Raw genomic sequence first — 16899 nt, 5'->3', positions numbered from 1 at the left:
GAAGTAATTCCAAGAAAATTTATTTGGAGAATATTCTTTTATGGTAAAACCATTATAATAAAATGCTGGACTGTATTGGAATCTGGATATAATTATATGTAGAAACTTGATAAACTAAACTTTAACAATTTTCTAGCATCATCAGACTAATATCAAATAAATAGTATTTTACAAAAAGAGTCAACTTGAAGATATACTACACGCATATTTTTGAATTTTGAAGTTCCCTTTCCAAATTTCTCAAAATTCTTCTTTCGTTCATCTTTATTCGATTAGATTCACTAACTTTCCTACCATATTGTTGTCTTCTTTTCCAAGATTCCAACTGCAAATTCGAAGATATTATTATTGAAAATTTTTATTGGTAAATAATTACTTTATCATTTACTGGTACTGATCCAACTGTACTGAAATTATTATTGTTCGTTTTATATACACTCCGATTTTTTTGGCAAACAATCAATTGAGGGGATTTGTAACTGTTAAAGTTAACATCAGATAAACTTTGATACTTTAAGCTGCTGTTTGAATTGAGATGCAATTCCGGTACCATTAAGGAATTTACTTTTTCACAGCTGGAAAATATATGTCTATTGAATTTTCAAGGTTCAACAAATGATCATTTACCTCGTATTGATTGATTAAATTTTTAAAACTAACAATTAAGAGGCAATTGCAAGATATTCATAATCTAGTACCAGAGCTGTTACGAGTACAAATACTAACATTACTTGCAATAACTAGTACATGTAGCCTTATAAATCATTTTTTCTCAAAGTAATAAGTAATGGCTTATACTATACAGGGTGTTTCAAAAATTGGTGATCCCGTATCTAGGTTATATAGAAAACTGAAAAATATTTGGGGTTTGCTCAATAAAAAAATCTCGTAACGCCATCTGTATTCAAGATGAAGGACATTGCTGAAAAAAAATTATATATATTTTTTACAATTTTGTTGCAACTACTGGCAACATTGTATTGATGTTTTATATGAATATGTTTTGCAAGCTGATACATGCAATGAATTTGTTTTTATGTCTGACTCTCATAGAGGACGCCAGTTACACGGTTCGTACCAAGTAGTATTGAACATTTGCAATATTAGATTTATTAAGCAAAACTTCAAGTGAACTTAAGCATACTTTGATTTTACAACAAAAAAAATTATAAACTTAACGTTTGAGCGCTGTGGCGCATGTTTCGTTTTGAAATCGAAGCCACGAAATTTTCTCAATTTTTTTTTTAACTATCGCGTAAGATACTTAATAAGGAACAGAAAAATGGGATGTAAGCATTTTTTATAAGCCCAAAAAATTTTAAAATCGACCCCCCAAAATTTTTCCAAATTCCGTGTCAGTATAACAAAGTGTATTAATAATTTAGTTACGTATACATAAATAAATACAAAATATATATTGATATGTATCTCATTTTATTTTGTCCCGGGAAGTTAGCTGATTCCAATCAGGAATAACTGCTTAGCAAACTCCCCTTGTTCCATAATTTTTTGTTCTGATTAACATCAGTGTACTCTTTTAAGTTTTTTTTTATAAAGTGCGGGTCGTTTTTCAACCCCCTCTATCGAATTAAAAGTCATGATATAAATGCGCCGATTCCAAGCGACCGTGCCACACTAATATTTGGAGTGGCCATAATCATAACTCCATAATCAGCAAGTGTGCCCACGTGGAACGCCACCATACTGATTTAGCAGATGGCCAATAATTAACTGACTATGTTTAAAGGCAATCGTCTAGCCCATCAAACTCATTTATCGGCCGATAACAAGTAGTTTTAATATGAGCACTTACTTTTGTGGTAATACTGAATAAGAGGCCGACAAACTATCAGTCAATAAAAAGTATGTGGTCTAAGGGGGCTTTTAAATGTACGTAAATACAAAACAGTTTAAATAAGAGCACAATAGTTACAAAAACTATACCATTGGATAAAAATTTTTATGCAATATTCAAGTATCCTTTGGAATAGAAAATGATCAAACATTTAGGGGCTTCGATTTCAAAACAATTTTTTGGGTCTTTGGTTCACAATCATAAAATATGTACAAGACAGATGTTTTATCCACTTAATTTTCAATTTTTGGTAGTAAAATTATGTAGCCTATTATAATGTCATTGTATGTTTCCTCTATTTACATTTTTTCTCAATTTTGTGAAATAATAATCATGGTAGAAATCCTCGGATAACTTCACACAAGTTGTAGCTAATACTATCACTATTTATTATCAACATGAAGATTAATAATTGTAATCACCATTTTCTTAAGCAGAATTATACGACTCATTTCATCATTATGATGTTAGAATATAACCGTATAGATAAACCTGAGATTCTTACTGCTATATCTATTCAATAACAATTTATAAAGAAGTTAAGTAATATATACCTAGTATTTTAGTCACACACCATCTATATTATAGATGTTCATGCAGGCAACCCTGAGACCAAAGAAAGAACTTTCTCAAAGTCTACGGTCTTTAGATTTGAAACTACTTTCCATAATCAAGGTAAATTACATTATTTCCACGATTTGAATAAATCAAATTGAAAAACAAAACAAAAAGAACAAAAAAAAAATACTTACTTACAACTTATTTCCGATTCTGAAATATTACTTTTCAAATACATTGAATCGACATCGTCATCGATAATCTGGGTATCACCATAAGTTGTTATACTTTTTGGAGACGGTATATAACGATCTGTCCTCGAATCTCCATAATTTTGAAACACTCTACTACTATTACTTCTGGAACATTTTTCCCCATTACGCTCGTAAAACAAATTCAAATAAGTTTTCTCCGTTTTGGTCGTTTGTATTTTTGGTTTACTGCTACTTGCTGAAAATTATTTAATTACCCGTTCACAATTTTTACACCTTGCCATATTCTTGTCAACAGAGTAATAATTGAATCAGTAATTTGAGAAAAACCTTATTCCTCATGTCTATTTTTGGCCAAAATTGAGTATTACCTAAATTGTTGGTAAGGACAAATGCATCTTCACTTAGTAACCTGTAAAAATTTATAAAAACTATATACATATATGATGTTAAATTATGGACCAGTTGAGTTTTGTTTTGATCAAATGACTAATTCAATTTTATAACAATTTTACATTTAGCTATTGGCTCATTGGAATAAAACTAAGAAATTTTCTAGAAAAAGAATTTGTTCGACTTTACAGATATAATAAATTTAGTTCGTTCCGTTTTTTGAAATATGAATTATAAGATTTTAACTCACCTATGGTGGGGAAATACGAAATAAAATTTATATTATTTATATATTTTCATTAAATATTTCCTGAAATACATAGTTTTTATTGGATTTAACCTAAAAATTATAATTTATTTGACGTTTCTCTCCTTTATGCAGAGCAGCATTGCCAAGATTATTTTCGATGTTTAGCGATTTAATATATAACATGTATCTAGTATTTTTCAACATTTTTATTCAACTAATATTTCGTGAAAGTTTATTATAAAAATGTTAATAAATAGATTCGATTTTTTTCAAATAAATATATATGTGTTACATATTAATGGTATTTTTCGTATCAGCCTAACCTAAACAGACATGATAAAGATTTAATGACAATATATTTGCAAGAGATCAATTAAAACAATCTACAGCTTGGCTTATACAAGATAAAATTAACATCAAACTAATGGTGGTAATTTTTTTGTTATGTGGTAAATTAAGTATAATTATAAATTACTTGTAAGCCAATAGAAATTTCTGCATTATCATACAGATAAAAGTAATAACAATCAAAAGTTCTTGTAGATCATGTTTTAAATTTGAAATTTCCACCGAAAATTGATAGCCATTTTAGAAAACTGAGATAAAAATCTCGTTCTGGGTTAGTATCCCCAATCAGCTGATCGGTGATCTACCTGAACCCGGGTTATAGTTTCCGAAAAGCTCTTATATCCTCTTATATGTTAAAGCAGTTGGCAACATTGTCTAAAAGGTTTCAATTTCAATATTCCAAAAATTAAACTTCTATTTAAAGACAACAATCAGCAATTTTTCGAATTAATCATAATTGATTATATAATTCTTCTGTTTTCTAGTAGTGAACCTTTAATTTAGATTCATTGTTTCGTAAAGACGAATTTCAAAGTGATCTAGCTTGTTATGTACTGTTTGTCCTAAGTATACCTATGTCGTTTTGCTTATAAACAAACTTTTACAAAACAACACATTTATCAAGAATATTCATATAAATGAATTACATACCTAGAAATTCACATTTTGATGATTGTCCACTTGAATTGATTTTGCTCAAACTTAAATTACCATCATAGAAAGGTATTATGTCATCTAATTCATCTTCTAATGAATCCGTATAAGGACCTTCTTTTTTAGTCTGAACGTTTTTCACATAATCATCTTCTAATTCCTCCTCTTCTAGAGAATCGTAAAATTCGTCAGATTCCATTTAATAATAAAATTTGTAATCCTGTTGATTTGTCATTCATGTCATTTTATAGTTAAATTTTCGTAATTGTCATTAATGATGACTTTTCTATTATATTTACACTGTAGTTAGTTCCACAGTCAAATAGCGTTCAAGTAAGGGTCGAAACTGTTAGAAATATTATCATACATAGCATAGACAGGAATATCTAAGAAATAAGGATACATAAGAAAAAACAAATTCATGATATGGTATACGTTTACCATTGGGTAGATCGCCGAAAAAGCCCCATCAAAACGGCATAATGTAGTTCATTATCTTGAATTAGGCCTTTTATAGATTGCGTCCAATTGAAATGTACAATTAGTGAGATAGATAAAGAAAAAAGAAATACCTATTGCGGAGAAGGGACGATAATGGGAGAGACAAGCAAATAAATTCTTCACAAAATACAACTGAATAGAAAAATTTCCTTTGTGATTTAGATGACCTCTATTCAGAATTGGAAAGTGAGAAAAAATTGTTAATGAGTCATATGCTGGCCAACAGTCATTGATTCTCTCTGATAAATAAAATAATAATTAAAAAAAACAACAAACCCGCCTGCATGGATAACTACAATTAAAAATCAACTGAAAAGACTGAAACAAGATGAAAATTCAATGATAAGGTATTTTGAAAAAATAATGATTAGGTACTTAAAACCAGAAACATAAATTGAAACAGTACCAAACCAATGTACCTGCATATTCACTTTTTTGCAATATTATAAACAGGATTGCAGTCGGAGGCATGCACAAAGAGATAATAATTTATCATAGCATTCACTTTCATGTCTTTTCCGTTGATTTTTAATTGTAGTTATCCAAGCAGGCAGATTTTTGTTTTTTTTTTAATTATTATTTTATTTATGTCTTTTTAGTTAAGATTACGTAACCGGATTAACTCCTTGAATGAGTTTATGTCATGTGCTTGATTAAGCAATTTGTTAGGGCCAAGAGAACTAATAGCAAGTCCGGAGAGAGCCTTCACTCTGCTCAAAGCAACGTAAGCTTGACCTTTTGCAAATAAGTTTCTACTTAAATGTACAACTGCTTGGTCTAAAGTTGTGCCCTGTAATTTATGCACGGTCACTGCCCAGCATAAAATTAAGGGAAGTATTCGTTGCTGGATTTTGTCTTTATCACGTAAAGCATCAAATTCTGTAGCACAAGGCTCTATCCGGACTCCAATACCAGGTCGGTTCCCTGTTATATTTGAGTCATCGAACTCCACAAATACTACTTGTGGCAGTTCTCCCGGCTCCAACTGCTCTCTGCGTAGAGCTGGCCAATCTATACGTCGGATAACACCCATAGCACCGTTAGCTAGCCCATGGTTAACATTGATGTTCCGTCTTAGCATGGCTCTAGAGCCTACACCTAATTTGAGTTGGTTTGGTATACCACCTGTTTTCTAGGGATCTTCAGGTAATTATTCCTCTCGTGGTTTTTGATCATATGTTTTAGGATCCAATGAGATGTCTACAGCACTAACGGTGTATACTTTTGGGAGCTTTTCTAACTTTTCTGTCATAGTCGCGTTATATGCATCAACCAGTCTAGTTGTTGGAAAAATTCTGACAGTTTCTCCATCGTCAAATGGCCCTATCCAGTACCAGTACCTAACTAGATATTTATATAACGCTCCCTCGGGAAGTAAAATTCAAAACTAAACCTAACCCAACTTACATTTTACAACTTAAACTAATTCAATCGAACGAAACGAATGCGAATAAAATACAAAACTAAGTACAAGGTCTTAGTGAACCTATAATAATTTATTATGATATTATGACTTACTACCAAATAATGAAGATATTTAAATCGCACAAGACCATTATAATTATAGTAACAACGTAGGTCCGTCCTCGTAGTAAATGTATTAGCCTTAGATATCAAGAAGTCACAACTATACCGCGTTTTAAAAACTTAGTGGCGCCATCTATCCGAATTGTTTGTTGCGCGCTGACCGATGCTCCATAATAAGTAATATTAAGAAAACACAACGATATCGCGTTTTAAAAACCTAGTGGTGCCATCTATCCGAACAGGTCTGAATTATTTTAATTATCTATTTTTTATCGTTCCATTTAATATTAAAACTGCAAGTTATATACATATTTACAATCAGTTTAAAATCCTTCATTTTGATACCCAACTCGATATGCTTGGTAGTAAAAAAAATTTTGTTACCTCACAACAGGGCGTCCAAAATCTGCCGTTTTGGTTTTTTTCAAATGTCTCCTATCTAAGAACACTTGGGCTAATGAAACGAATCTAACGATACCTCAAATGTGAAAATCCGTTTAGCGGTTCTGGAGATACAAGGTAATAAAGAATATTACATACATACAAGGTACGCGTTAAAAACATAACCCTTCCTGGCAGTCGGGTAAAAATAATACAAAAAGAATTTAAAAAAATAATACCCCATCAACTAACTGACTGACTAAAGATCAGTAAAGTATCTACATTCCTAAGCAATTGAATTTGGAATTCTCAATATTTTATCAAATAACAGTTTGAGTCCTCAATCCACAACATTATTCGAAATTAAAATTTCACTATAAACTAGAAGAGACTGTAAAAACAATGAACTAAGAATAAATCAAGAGAAAAGAAAATATGTAGAGCTAATCTAGAATGTGGTTGGCAGGAAGGAATAAATACATTGACATTGAAGCGGAAGACGACATAAAATATAAGATAGCAGAAGTGAATTCGAATATTTCAGACTAACAGATACAAATTGAGAACCGACTGTAATGAATAAAAAAAGCGAAAAGTCTAGTTACGTACGGAAATCAAAAATAGGTTTAAAGAAAGGCTGAAGAAACCGAACTCGTTATATAGGAAAGGCAGTCGTTGAGGAAAATCTTTGGAGGACTAAATACAAATGAAGGGCTGTATAAATACCCATCAGATCAAGATTTTATAAAGCTCAAAGAGGGAGATGGTTGGAGCATACTAAAAGGTTGCCAGAAAATAGATAAGCAAAAAGGGTCATTGAAGAGCGGGAAGGAGAAGTAAAAATGGTCAAAATGGATGGATGCAGTGCTGGAAGATTTTAGAGAGATAGAACCGCGGGGGTAGGGATAGGGTGGTAATTCGTTAACCGAATAACTATAAGAAGTTATTCAGTTAACGTGGTCTCAATCTGTCTACTCCACGCAACTAATCACCGCTTTTGTTCCGGTTGATTCCAATACCTCAATCTGCCTACTCCTTGGAATTTCACCAAGTAAATGGAAAGCATCAAGAGAATGGACTAACTTCAATATATTTTTGAATTGGATCTTATGAATTTAAAAATTTTCACAAGAATTACTACAATTCAAAACCACCGAAAATCTTAATTAATTATTTTCCAGACGATGACTAAGTAAGTATTCGAAAGCTCGGAAAATATATTAAAGTTAGTCCACTTTGGTGTTTCATTGCCACATTTCCAATAACACACCTCATATATGCTTGTGTTCAAAAATAACGCACCACCCCGATTTCTAAAAATATTGTTTAATAAATTTAAATTAATATTGCTATTGTTTAATTTATTTTCAATAATTTTAACGCAATAAGAAATGTGTAGTAATTTTCAATGAGTAAAAAAATAAAAATAGAACATTGTAATAAAACCAAATTTTCTTAAAAATAAAACATTCGAAATAATACAATAATGTTCCTTTTATTTTAAAACGCTATTAGCGTGTATTTCCGCTTCTAGATGTAATTGTTGCTAACATTCTCTTGGGCATGCTTTGAATTAGGTGTTGTGTCAATTCTTGAGGAATGTTCTCCCATTCCTTTAATGCCGCTTGCTCAAGCTCATTTAAATTTTGAGGAGATGCATTTCAGCGATGAATACGGCGTTTTAAAATGTTCCAGATATGCTAGATAAGATTCATATATGGACTTCTTGGTGGCCACTCCAGGGTATGAAGCGCCTACTTCGTTTAAGTAATTCAGAACATCTGCCGTAACGTGTGGTCTAGCATTATCATGCATTAAACGAAAATCATCACCAATAAATGTCCCAAAGGGAACGACGTGATTTTCAAGAATGTCAGTTATGTATTTCGCTGCGTTAAGGGCGGGTCTAGGAAGAGACACTAATTCTGTGCGGACATCAAAACAAATTCCTGCCCAAAACATGTTAGACCCTCCTTGGAACACCTCCCTGGGAATCTTTCTCCTCGGCGTCACCGAATTTGATTACGTCCATCTGGACTTCTTAGACTGATTCTTGTCTCAACAGTTACTAAAATTTGGCAACAATTTTGTAAATTCCAATCTAAATGTTGCCTTGCAAATCTTACTGTAGCAATACGGTGCAGCCTGGATAGCAAAGGTGCCTGGAGAGCACTTTTGCTGTGTAGACCAGCATTCTGAAGGTGTCGTCTTATTGGTCTATCAAAGATATTTACACTTCGGATTTCTCGTAAAAAGCTGTTGAGCTCGACACTAGTCATTGACCGATTTCTTAATGAATTTATTTGCAAAAAACGGTCATCTCGAGGAGTTAAAGCTAAAGGACGTCCTTGTCCAGGCCTCCTAGAATGTGAACCGGTCTTTCGAAATCTTTGCATCAATCTGCCAATGGTTGTGTGGTGTACGCCAAACAGATTTGCCACTTCACGATAACTTTCCCTGTTCAACTAACTCGGTTATTCTTTCAGCTTCGCGTTCACCTAACTGCCTAACTGTCTATTCATTTTTTGTTCAACTAGTCTCAACTTCAACACACCTTGATTGACTTAAAATACTGCTGTCCACAAGTTGGTACAACCATAGAATGAAAGAAACATTTAATATGCATAAAATGAAAATTTTAAAAAACCACAAAAACAGTTATTTGCTGATAAGAAATTTTGCTACATTTTAAAGCTAACATTTAAGATACTTTAACTTTTTATGACAGAAGAAAAAACGGAAGAAACCCAAAAGATTAACATTTTAGGTTTTGATATTGAAATAAAGGGTGGTGCGTTATTTATGGCTACGAGTTTATATATAGATTTTTGTAGGTTCAATGAAAGTTTATCTGCGTGAGAATGGGTGAGAATGAGTTATTTGAAAAAATCTTGCTTACTACGACCGGTCTCATGAAGTTATTTTACATATATCTTTAGATTCTACATAGATGATTAGAAGTCAGGATGTTAGTCATTACTGTAACAGAAGGTAGGTTTCTAGGACCTTGGGAACGAAGAATAAAATTACTGTTATTAATATTTCAGTGGAAGCTGCAGCATTTGGATAGCTTTTGTAACATCAAAAGGGTTTTTCAGTATGTTTATATGAACTTGAACTTTCACTAGCAATTGTGAAATGTCACACCTTTCATTATGTTTTGCCTTGGCAATGAAAAGAATAAATTTCTTATCAAAAATGATCTATGTAAAATAACTTCATGATACTGGTCGTAGTAAACAAATAAACCTAACAAAAATTGTTGTATTGATAAGGTACGTTATTGTATTAACTGTATTTCTATTTTCATTTCTATGAACACTCATTCGAGACTCATCAATCACACAATTTATTTTGATTAGCTGTCATAATATGTCAATGAAGTTTAGTATGTAACTCCTTTTTTATTAAAAATTTATGTGACTCAATGCAAATTTTTTGTGACAATTCAAGGTGAGAGAACATTTTATATAATCTGACATTAGATGTTAGTAGTTCTCCGTTTTGCAAAAGTAATAAATTTAAAAAGTACTATCATATTGTGCTAGTTTACCAAGACAAGTTTCCAACCTCTTATATAGATGAGTAAAAAGGTATAATCGTTTCTCCATTCATATTACATTAGCGTTTGGGACACGATAACGCTGTTAATTGTTTACAAGCCCAGAGTTAGAGGGATCAATATAAATTCATTATCAGAAAACAACATTTTGCATCCACTATATAAAATGAATTGACTGTGCCTATTCCATCTCATTACTCAAATAATTAAGTTGATTTTCATTATTATACAATGACTTAATGTATTTAGACTAACTAAAAATGAAATTAATCAAGTACCAAAAGAGAAAAAGCTAAAAATTTCATTTTGTTGTTGGTAATGAAAAGAAGATAATTATTATAGAATAGAGATGATACTTCAAATCAGTGGATGCAGTGCCGATAAAAATATATTCTCAACATAATTGAGACTCTGCAATTACACATTGTATCCTTCACATAGTGAACCTATTTTTATTGTATTTGACAGATCTTTACTAAAAAGTCGATTCGTTACTGGCACTAGTATGAGAGCTGCTCTGAGGAGTTCCTTTGCGACAACAGATTGCACTTCATGCTTAAGAGGATTAGCGTGGATCAATTTCCATAACTACTCGTGAGACTGAACTAAATCAAAAACCAATAAATAAGAAAAAAAAAGGCTGACGATTACCCAGAGCGGAGGGAAGGCAATGGAACTGGGAATAAAGGGGGGACATCTGAAGGAAATCCAGAGAGCCAGGTCGCTCAACAGATGTTTACCAAGCTAAAAAGCCACAAACTATGAAAGCAGTGAGAATCACATCATTGGAAAACGTGGACCGTACACCTGACTAAGAAATCGAGCAAAGTTAACTGGTGTCCATTTAAATGAAAACAAGGATGGGATCACATATAATACAAAATGAATGTTATCAAAGCCAACTTTATCAGACCTATCCTCAGTACTCAGTACTAGGGGGATCACAATAAATCAGAAAAGTCGCAGTGGAATAGCCACAGTTGTTATTAATTAAGAGCTGAATCCCATACAACTTACAAATTTCAAGCATTTTCTACGTCCGAAAAGAGAAAAACTGTAAGTGAAAAGTAGATTTTCTAATGCACCTGAATCAGTAGTTATAACGGTAGTGACAATTCAGTACCAATAAAAGCAAATTAGATTGAATAAATAATTCCTCCGCTACTGACGTTGGAATTGAAATGTTTTCATGTAACGATTGTGTAATTGATTGATTTCATTTTTGGTTTGTTAGACTATAGCCATATTTTCGATAAAAAACTACGTTGTTGAAATCACGGTTAAAATATTTGATTTTGAAAATGATTTAGTTACACAGGGACGTTGATCCTATAAAAGTTGTTATGTTATTATTAAATGACTGATACCACAATAATAATGTAACAAGTGCACACGCTGTATATGAACAACTATAGTCCTTATCGATCCTCCATTTCTACCAGCAGAGATATTTTGAAGGCGGCGCTGCCACACACGACGCCCGAGCCGCGGACGTCCGACGTCGTGATACCAGTAGACCTGTTGGTACGATCGCAACATCACATTTTAATAATTTCCTATGGCCTAAAATTGACAATGTAACTGTTAGTGCTATTTTGTAGTGATTGAAGAATATCAATAATTCGACTATAAGGGTAAGTGATTCACACATCCTTGAAAAATTAAAATAAAAATTTTGGGGTTAAACTTTTTGATTCCTGTATTTTCATCTAAAGGTCGAATCGCGCGGAAACAACGTAATATAAAACGGATATTAATGAGGTTTGAATAATAATATAACTAAATCTTAGAAATAGTGATAGATTTAACAAAAATGGAAAATTTTAAGATTGTTTATTTATCAAAAACTTTATCATACATATAAACAAAATATTCATTGCACTAGGTAATAACAAATAAAAACTTATTATAATACAGACTTATATCAGCCAAAAATTTTGAGAATTGGATTCAAACAAGTGAAATTTTTTCTAAAAAAAGCAACCTAAGTTCATATAGAGTCACTGGGGAAGAAGAATTGAATAAATAGAATGATAACAGTATGGAAAAAATTGGTGAAAATTGATAAGTATTATAGATAATCTATCAAAATAATCAGAAAAAAATAATAATGGATACAAATCGGGTAGAAGATATTTGCAGAGACAAGATGAGGAAAATATTTCGAATAAAAAAGCAAGATATTATTAGAGGAAAGATAATTTAAAACAAAAGCAAGACGATTAAGGTTGAAACAAGAGTTATTAGAGAATAATGCTAGCAAAATTTTACGAAGAACTTTTGATAACCAGAATGGGGTATGGAAATACTATGCCAAAATAAAAAGCTTCACGGTATGTATGAAATAGTGAAAAAAGCTTCCTAATACGAATCTAATCAACGTTCATGGTATAACAGATGCAGGTTTATATAAGAAAACAAAGGATGAAAAAGTGATACAAAAAGTGAAAAAAAGGGAAACAAACGTAGCAATTGTAGAAGGTGATTTCACAAGCAAATAGTGTGGAGATTCCTAATAGAAATATTCATTCTTCCGCAGAATTGGTTATTAAGAAAAGCAAAAACTGAACCTATAAAAAAGGAAAGGAATGGAGGCGATATAATTAATATAATAATATATATCAAAATTTTGACAATGGACAGTCAAGGAATATTGAGCACAGAGGTCTCACATTTTCTTATGCCTATTCACGGACTCATTGTTCACCTAGATTTGATGAAATTCAAGAGCTTCACCAAATGAATTTCAAGAAGTACTTAAGACAATTTTATTAAGATATTAAGGAAAAGCAGAATAATGAGCGTTTGCGAGACTTGTGGTCCATCTTGCCCTCCTTCTAGATACATGCCTCGAGATAGGAGATTATAAGCATACGATGATAAGAAGCAGCGTCAATAATACAGGAAAAATAATGAATGGAACATTGAAATTGAGTTTTATATATATATTTAAAATGTTCGGAAATGTTCATACTGTTTACTACTACAACTACACAAACACTCACAATTACATAGTCTGCTGCGCGTTTCCATAAGTTATCAATTTCAAAAACTGAAGTTTACTTTACGAAAACCGCCAACAGTATAATTGTAACTGTTGGTGTGGTGATAGTAGTAAACATCTATAGTTTTTTCTCTGAGAATATAGACTTGTACGGAGAGATAGAGACAGAAGAAATAATCGAAGAAAAAAGATATTTGTTCAAAGCAAAATTAAGTAGGGCCCAAGTGTGATGAAAATAGTGGTTCTTGATGAACCCTGCCAAAATATGTTCATATCCAGACAAATTAAGAGGCATGTTTCATGGACAAAAAATTTCTACAGCAGCAAAAATAACTATTAAACAGAATAAGAGACATCTTGAAATATGTTAGAAAAACAGATTTTGGAATATATTCCTTTACTGGTTTTGTAGAAATGTGTACGACAAGCATTATCACAACTATTGTAGATAATTTCACGATTTATTAAATTCTTAATCATTCATGCTACGTATGCTGTATACTGTATACAGCAAAAGGAGCTTCCGATACAGTAGAAAAATGTCGAAACTTTATCACCTCTTAGGTGAAATTGTTTATTAGCATTTAAAATTTGTTTTTCTGTAATTTGTATATGATTCAAAAAAAGTAGTATACGACTATATCAATAGTTTTCTTGATTCTCTTCATACCACTTCCGTAACTAGAACTTTTTCCAATGGTAAATCTACCTGATGCATCAACTAGTTTCTTTATTGAAAATTTAACTCTCGCTCCTATTTGTAGCTTTGCTACAAGTTGCACTAGGTTATGATTCCATGAAGCATATTAATTGAATAAAGAAATAAACCTATTCTCTTATTTAAGTTTGAAAATTATTTTCCAAAAAATTCAAATGGACTTACTCTTTCGTACATTTCATCAGTTATAAACTGATATCGATTACTATACGATACGATACGATAAGTGAGTTCCAAATATATGAAAAATGGTATAAAGAGTTCCCTTTTAATAATATTGTGAAAGTAAGTTCTGCATATTTTCATACTTTTAAAATTAATATGCACTGTTCAATGATATATACGGCATTTTAATCGGTTGATCTAATCGTAATATTATGATTCTGTCATTATAAAACCTCTGAGTGCTATGTAGTGAAATGTTTATTTATTTATTCATTAGTTCTCCAAGAAATGTTTGATTAGGTTCTAATGCCTCCTGTCATAATTTACAATTTATGATAATTTTCTTCAGAATGTCTCTTTATGGCAAATGGTTTCCTTGGCATGTATAGCAATCTAAAAACCTATATATCTCATAAGCCATAAATTTTATCGAGTTAAGCAAAGAGTACATTTTTGTAGAAAAATTCATTTTTGCTATCTTTGGATTATACAGATTGTTCGTGTAAAATTTACGGATTAGAATTAGATTAGTGTAGAATTATTTATTCCGTCAACACTCTACATGGACATACGTAATCATCCGTTAAAAATTCATATGTTCGAATGTATAATTTAGAAAATATACTTAAATATAAGTTCTGATTTCGCAACATCAAAGGCCTATAACTCAGAAACGAGTGGTCGTATGAGAAAATTTTTTATGTCGCAGCATAATTTTCACGTCATCAACTCACTAAACCTAAATTTTTGCATCAAGTCCCGGAGCACCCGTATATGAATCCCAATACTATGGACCACCCAAGCTGCAGGATTTATTTTGTTTCCCGTTTCTTACTTCCCCTGCCACGGATTTCCTTCCACACACAGTCTAAAGATATTTTAATAGCAGCAAACTTCTAATTTGTGATACATCTCAAGTAATATATTATAGCATAGAAAATGTCGGCATCATACTACCTAAAGGAAGTTCTGTCCAAAACAAACAAAAAACACAATCCTGGAACTGGAAACTGGGCGCAATTCCAGATTTTTAGAAATATCGATGTAGTCTGAAAGACTTTGTAGGTAATAATGTCCCTCGCTGAAGTCGGTGATAACTTTAGTCTGAACCGTGTTGAAAATAAAAGTTGACAAGTCTTTACATTCAAATATTTGGAACCAAAATGATTTGGGAACTTTTGTCCCATGAAATATATATTAAAAAGTATGAACTACATAGAATATTTTTTTTTCAATTCTTCATATTATAGTTTAATAATATTCCTAATAGAGATTTGAAAAAATTTCATTGTTTATACCTGTTTTTTAACTGTTAATTTCGCATGCTCACAAGTTTACGTCGCTTACCTTTTATTATTTATTTATATAATTTTGATTCCAAAAAATGTGCAAATACCATTTATATCTTATTGTTGTTATTATAAATGTATAAATTACTTTGATAATAACAAAAAAGTAATATAAACTGATAAAAAGTATGCTTAAATAACTTTTCTAAAATTAATTCCAGAAAAAAATTTGTTCAAAACAAATTGTAGACAATTCAATTATTAATAAGATTGATCTTCTTTGGATCTATACATCTATCTGTATATATCCAAAGCAGTGACATATAATGAGAATAAATCTGTAAGTAATAGAGTCCACGAAAATATTCGGAATAGGAAAATTGGGAAACATTTCGAGTGATATGGATAATTATCTCTAAGGGGGACAAAATAAAATATGGGATCCACTCAGGAATAGAAAAATTACTATGGAAAAATGGGAGAGGTATTTTAGAGAATACTACGACTCAACAACAAGTACATCAACACAGAACTTACATCAAGATGAGGAACAAATTGAGAGATGTATCATATCTTTGAAGAAAATATAACAAATCGTGACTAAACTGTAAAACAGAAAAGCTTGAGGTATTGAGGAAATATCAAACGAGATGATCAAGTATGGAGGTGCCACGTTACACGAAGAACTACTGAGGAACAGCAGGGATTCAGAAAGAACAGGTCTGCTATAGATGCTATTTTTGTGATCCGCCAAATTACGGAAAAAGCTATAGAGTTCAATAAGACAGCCTATATGTGCTTCATCGAACTTATCCAAGCATTTGATAGGGTACGATTGAGGGATGTACCAACTCTACTGAAGAGAAGGAAGATTCACCGCAACATAATAAAAGTAATCGACCTGAACATCGATAATTACACATTTATCAGAATGGAAAATAATCTGAGCAGTAGAATACCTTTGATGGCCGGTATCAGATAAGGAGACAGGCTGGAAGAGGATTCCGAATGGGAAACAAAGAAATAAAAATAGTATGTTATACTGATAAAGCAGTGATCATCTCAGAAGACGAAGATAACTTACAAATACTACTGAATAGGTTTGAATAAATAGCGAAAGCTTTTAATATGCAAATATCCCTGAAGAAAACAGTATCCAGATAACGGAGAAGATGTAAACTCGCAATATACGATCAGAGTGTAGAACATGTGACGTCAATCAAATATCTAGGGGAACATAACAAGTAATAGAAATCTAAACAATGAAGTGAAAGCTCAGGGAATGGGTATATGACTACCAGGAGCAAAGTCAGAATATGCAAGACCTGTACGAGACCAGTAATGACATACGCGATAGAGATCAGAGCAGAGAACACCTTAACTGAGCGGTTTTTAAGAACTGTTGAAATACAACCAATGAGTTGCACACTTGCATTGACCACAAGTGAAATGATGAATAAGGGAGATATGTGACATCCAGGA

The 16899-nt window shown here is 31.8% G+C and overlaps 2 protein-coding genes across 6 annotated transcripts in view; one reads left to right on the top strand and one right to left on the bottom strand.

Annotated features, from left to right (window-relative positions):
* Nucleotides 1-4: 4 nt before the first annotated feature.
* On the bottom strand, nt 5-3398 carry LOC130452731 (uncharacterized). Of its 5 annotated transcripts, XR_008910994.1 has the most exons (5): nt 3269-3373; nt 2997-3037; nt 2608-2863; nt 377-575; nt 5-325 (listed from the first exon to the last, which is right to left on the bottom strand). XR_008910994.1 is itself a non-coding variant. In XM_056792150.1 (4 exons), exons 2-4 carry the CDS (start codon nt 2649-2651, stop codon nt 197-199), a joined length of 372 nt encoding a protein of 123 aa, XP_056648128.1. In that variant the 5' UTR covers nt 2652-2863; nt 3269-3391; the 3' UTR covers nt 5-196. The 5 variants fall into 5 exon arrangements, 2 of the variants coding, with proteins under 2 accessions (XP_056648128.1, XP_056648127.1); XM_056792150.1 differs by lacking the exon at nt 2997-3037 and having other exon boundaries at nt 3269-3391; XM_056792149.1 differs by having other exon boundaries at nt 2608-3037.
* Nucleotides 3399-11712: 8314 nt separating this feature from the next.
* Nucleotides 11713-16899, top strand: part of LOC130453020 (uncharacterized) — a 35049-nt gene continuing 29862 nt past the window's right edge. The window contains exon 1 of the mRNA XM_056792601.1: nt 11713-11875. The gene's annotated coding sequence lies outside the window, so the exon portion shown is untranslated. The remainder of the gene's footprint in view (nt 11876-16899) is intronic.

The sequence above is a fragment of the Diorhabda sublineata genome, chromosome 2 (genome assembly GCF_026230105.1).
Source record: "Diorhabda sublineata isolate icDioSubl1.1 chromosome 2, icDioSubl1.1, whole genome shotgun sequence".
In the NCBI taxonomy this organism is placed as follows: Eukaryota; Metazoa; Arthropoda; class Insecta; order Coleoptera; family Chrysomelidae; genus Diorhabda; species Diorhabda sublineata.
Note: the sequence above shows the minus strand (reverse complement) of the source record. Positions and strands in the feature narration are given on the sequence as shown.

Coding starts and splice junctions, on each gene's coding strand:
- LOC130452731 (XM_056792150.1), bottom strand. CDS start 2,651: ATGTATTTGAAAAGTAATATTTCAGAATCGGAAATAAGTTGTAA. Junction 576..2,607: donor GAATCGGAAATAAGTTGTAA/GTAAGTATTTTT, acceptor TATATTTTCCAG/CTGTGAAAAAGTAAATTCCT. Junction 326..376: donor CAGTACCAGTAAATGATAAA/GTAATTATTTAC, acceptor TCGAATTTGCAG/TTGGAATCTTGGAAAAGAAG.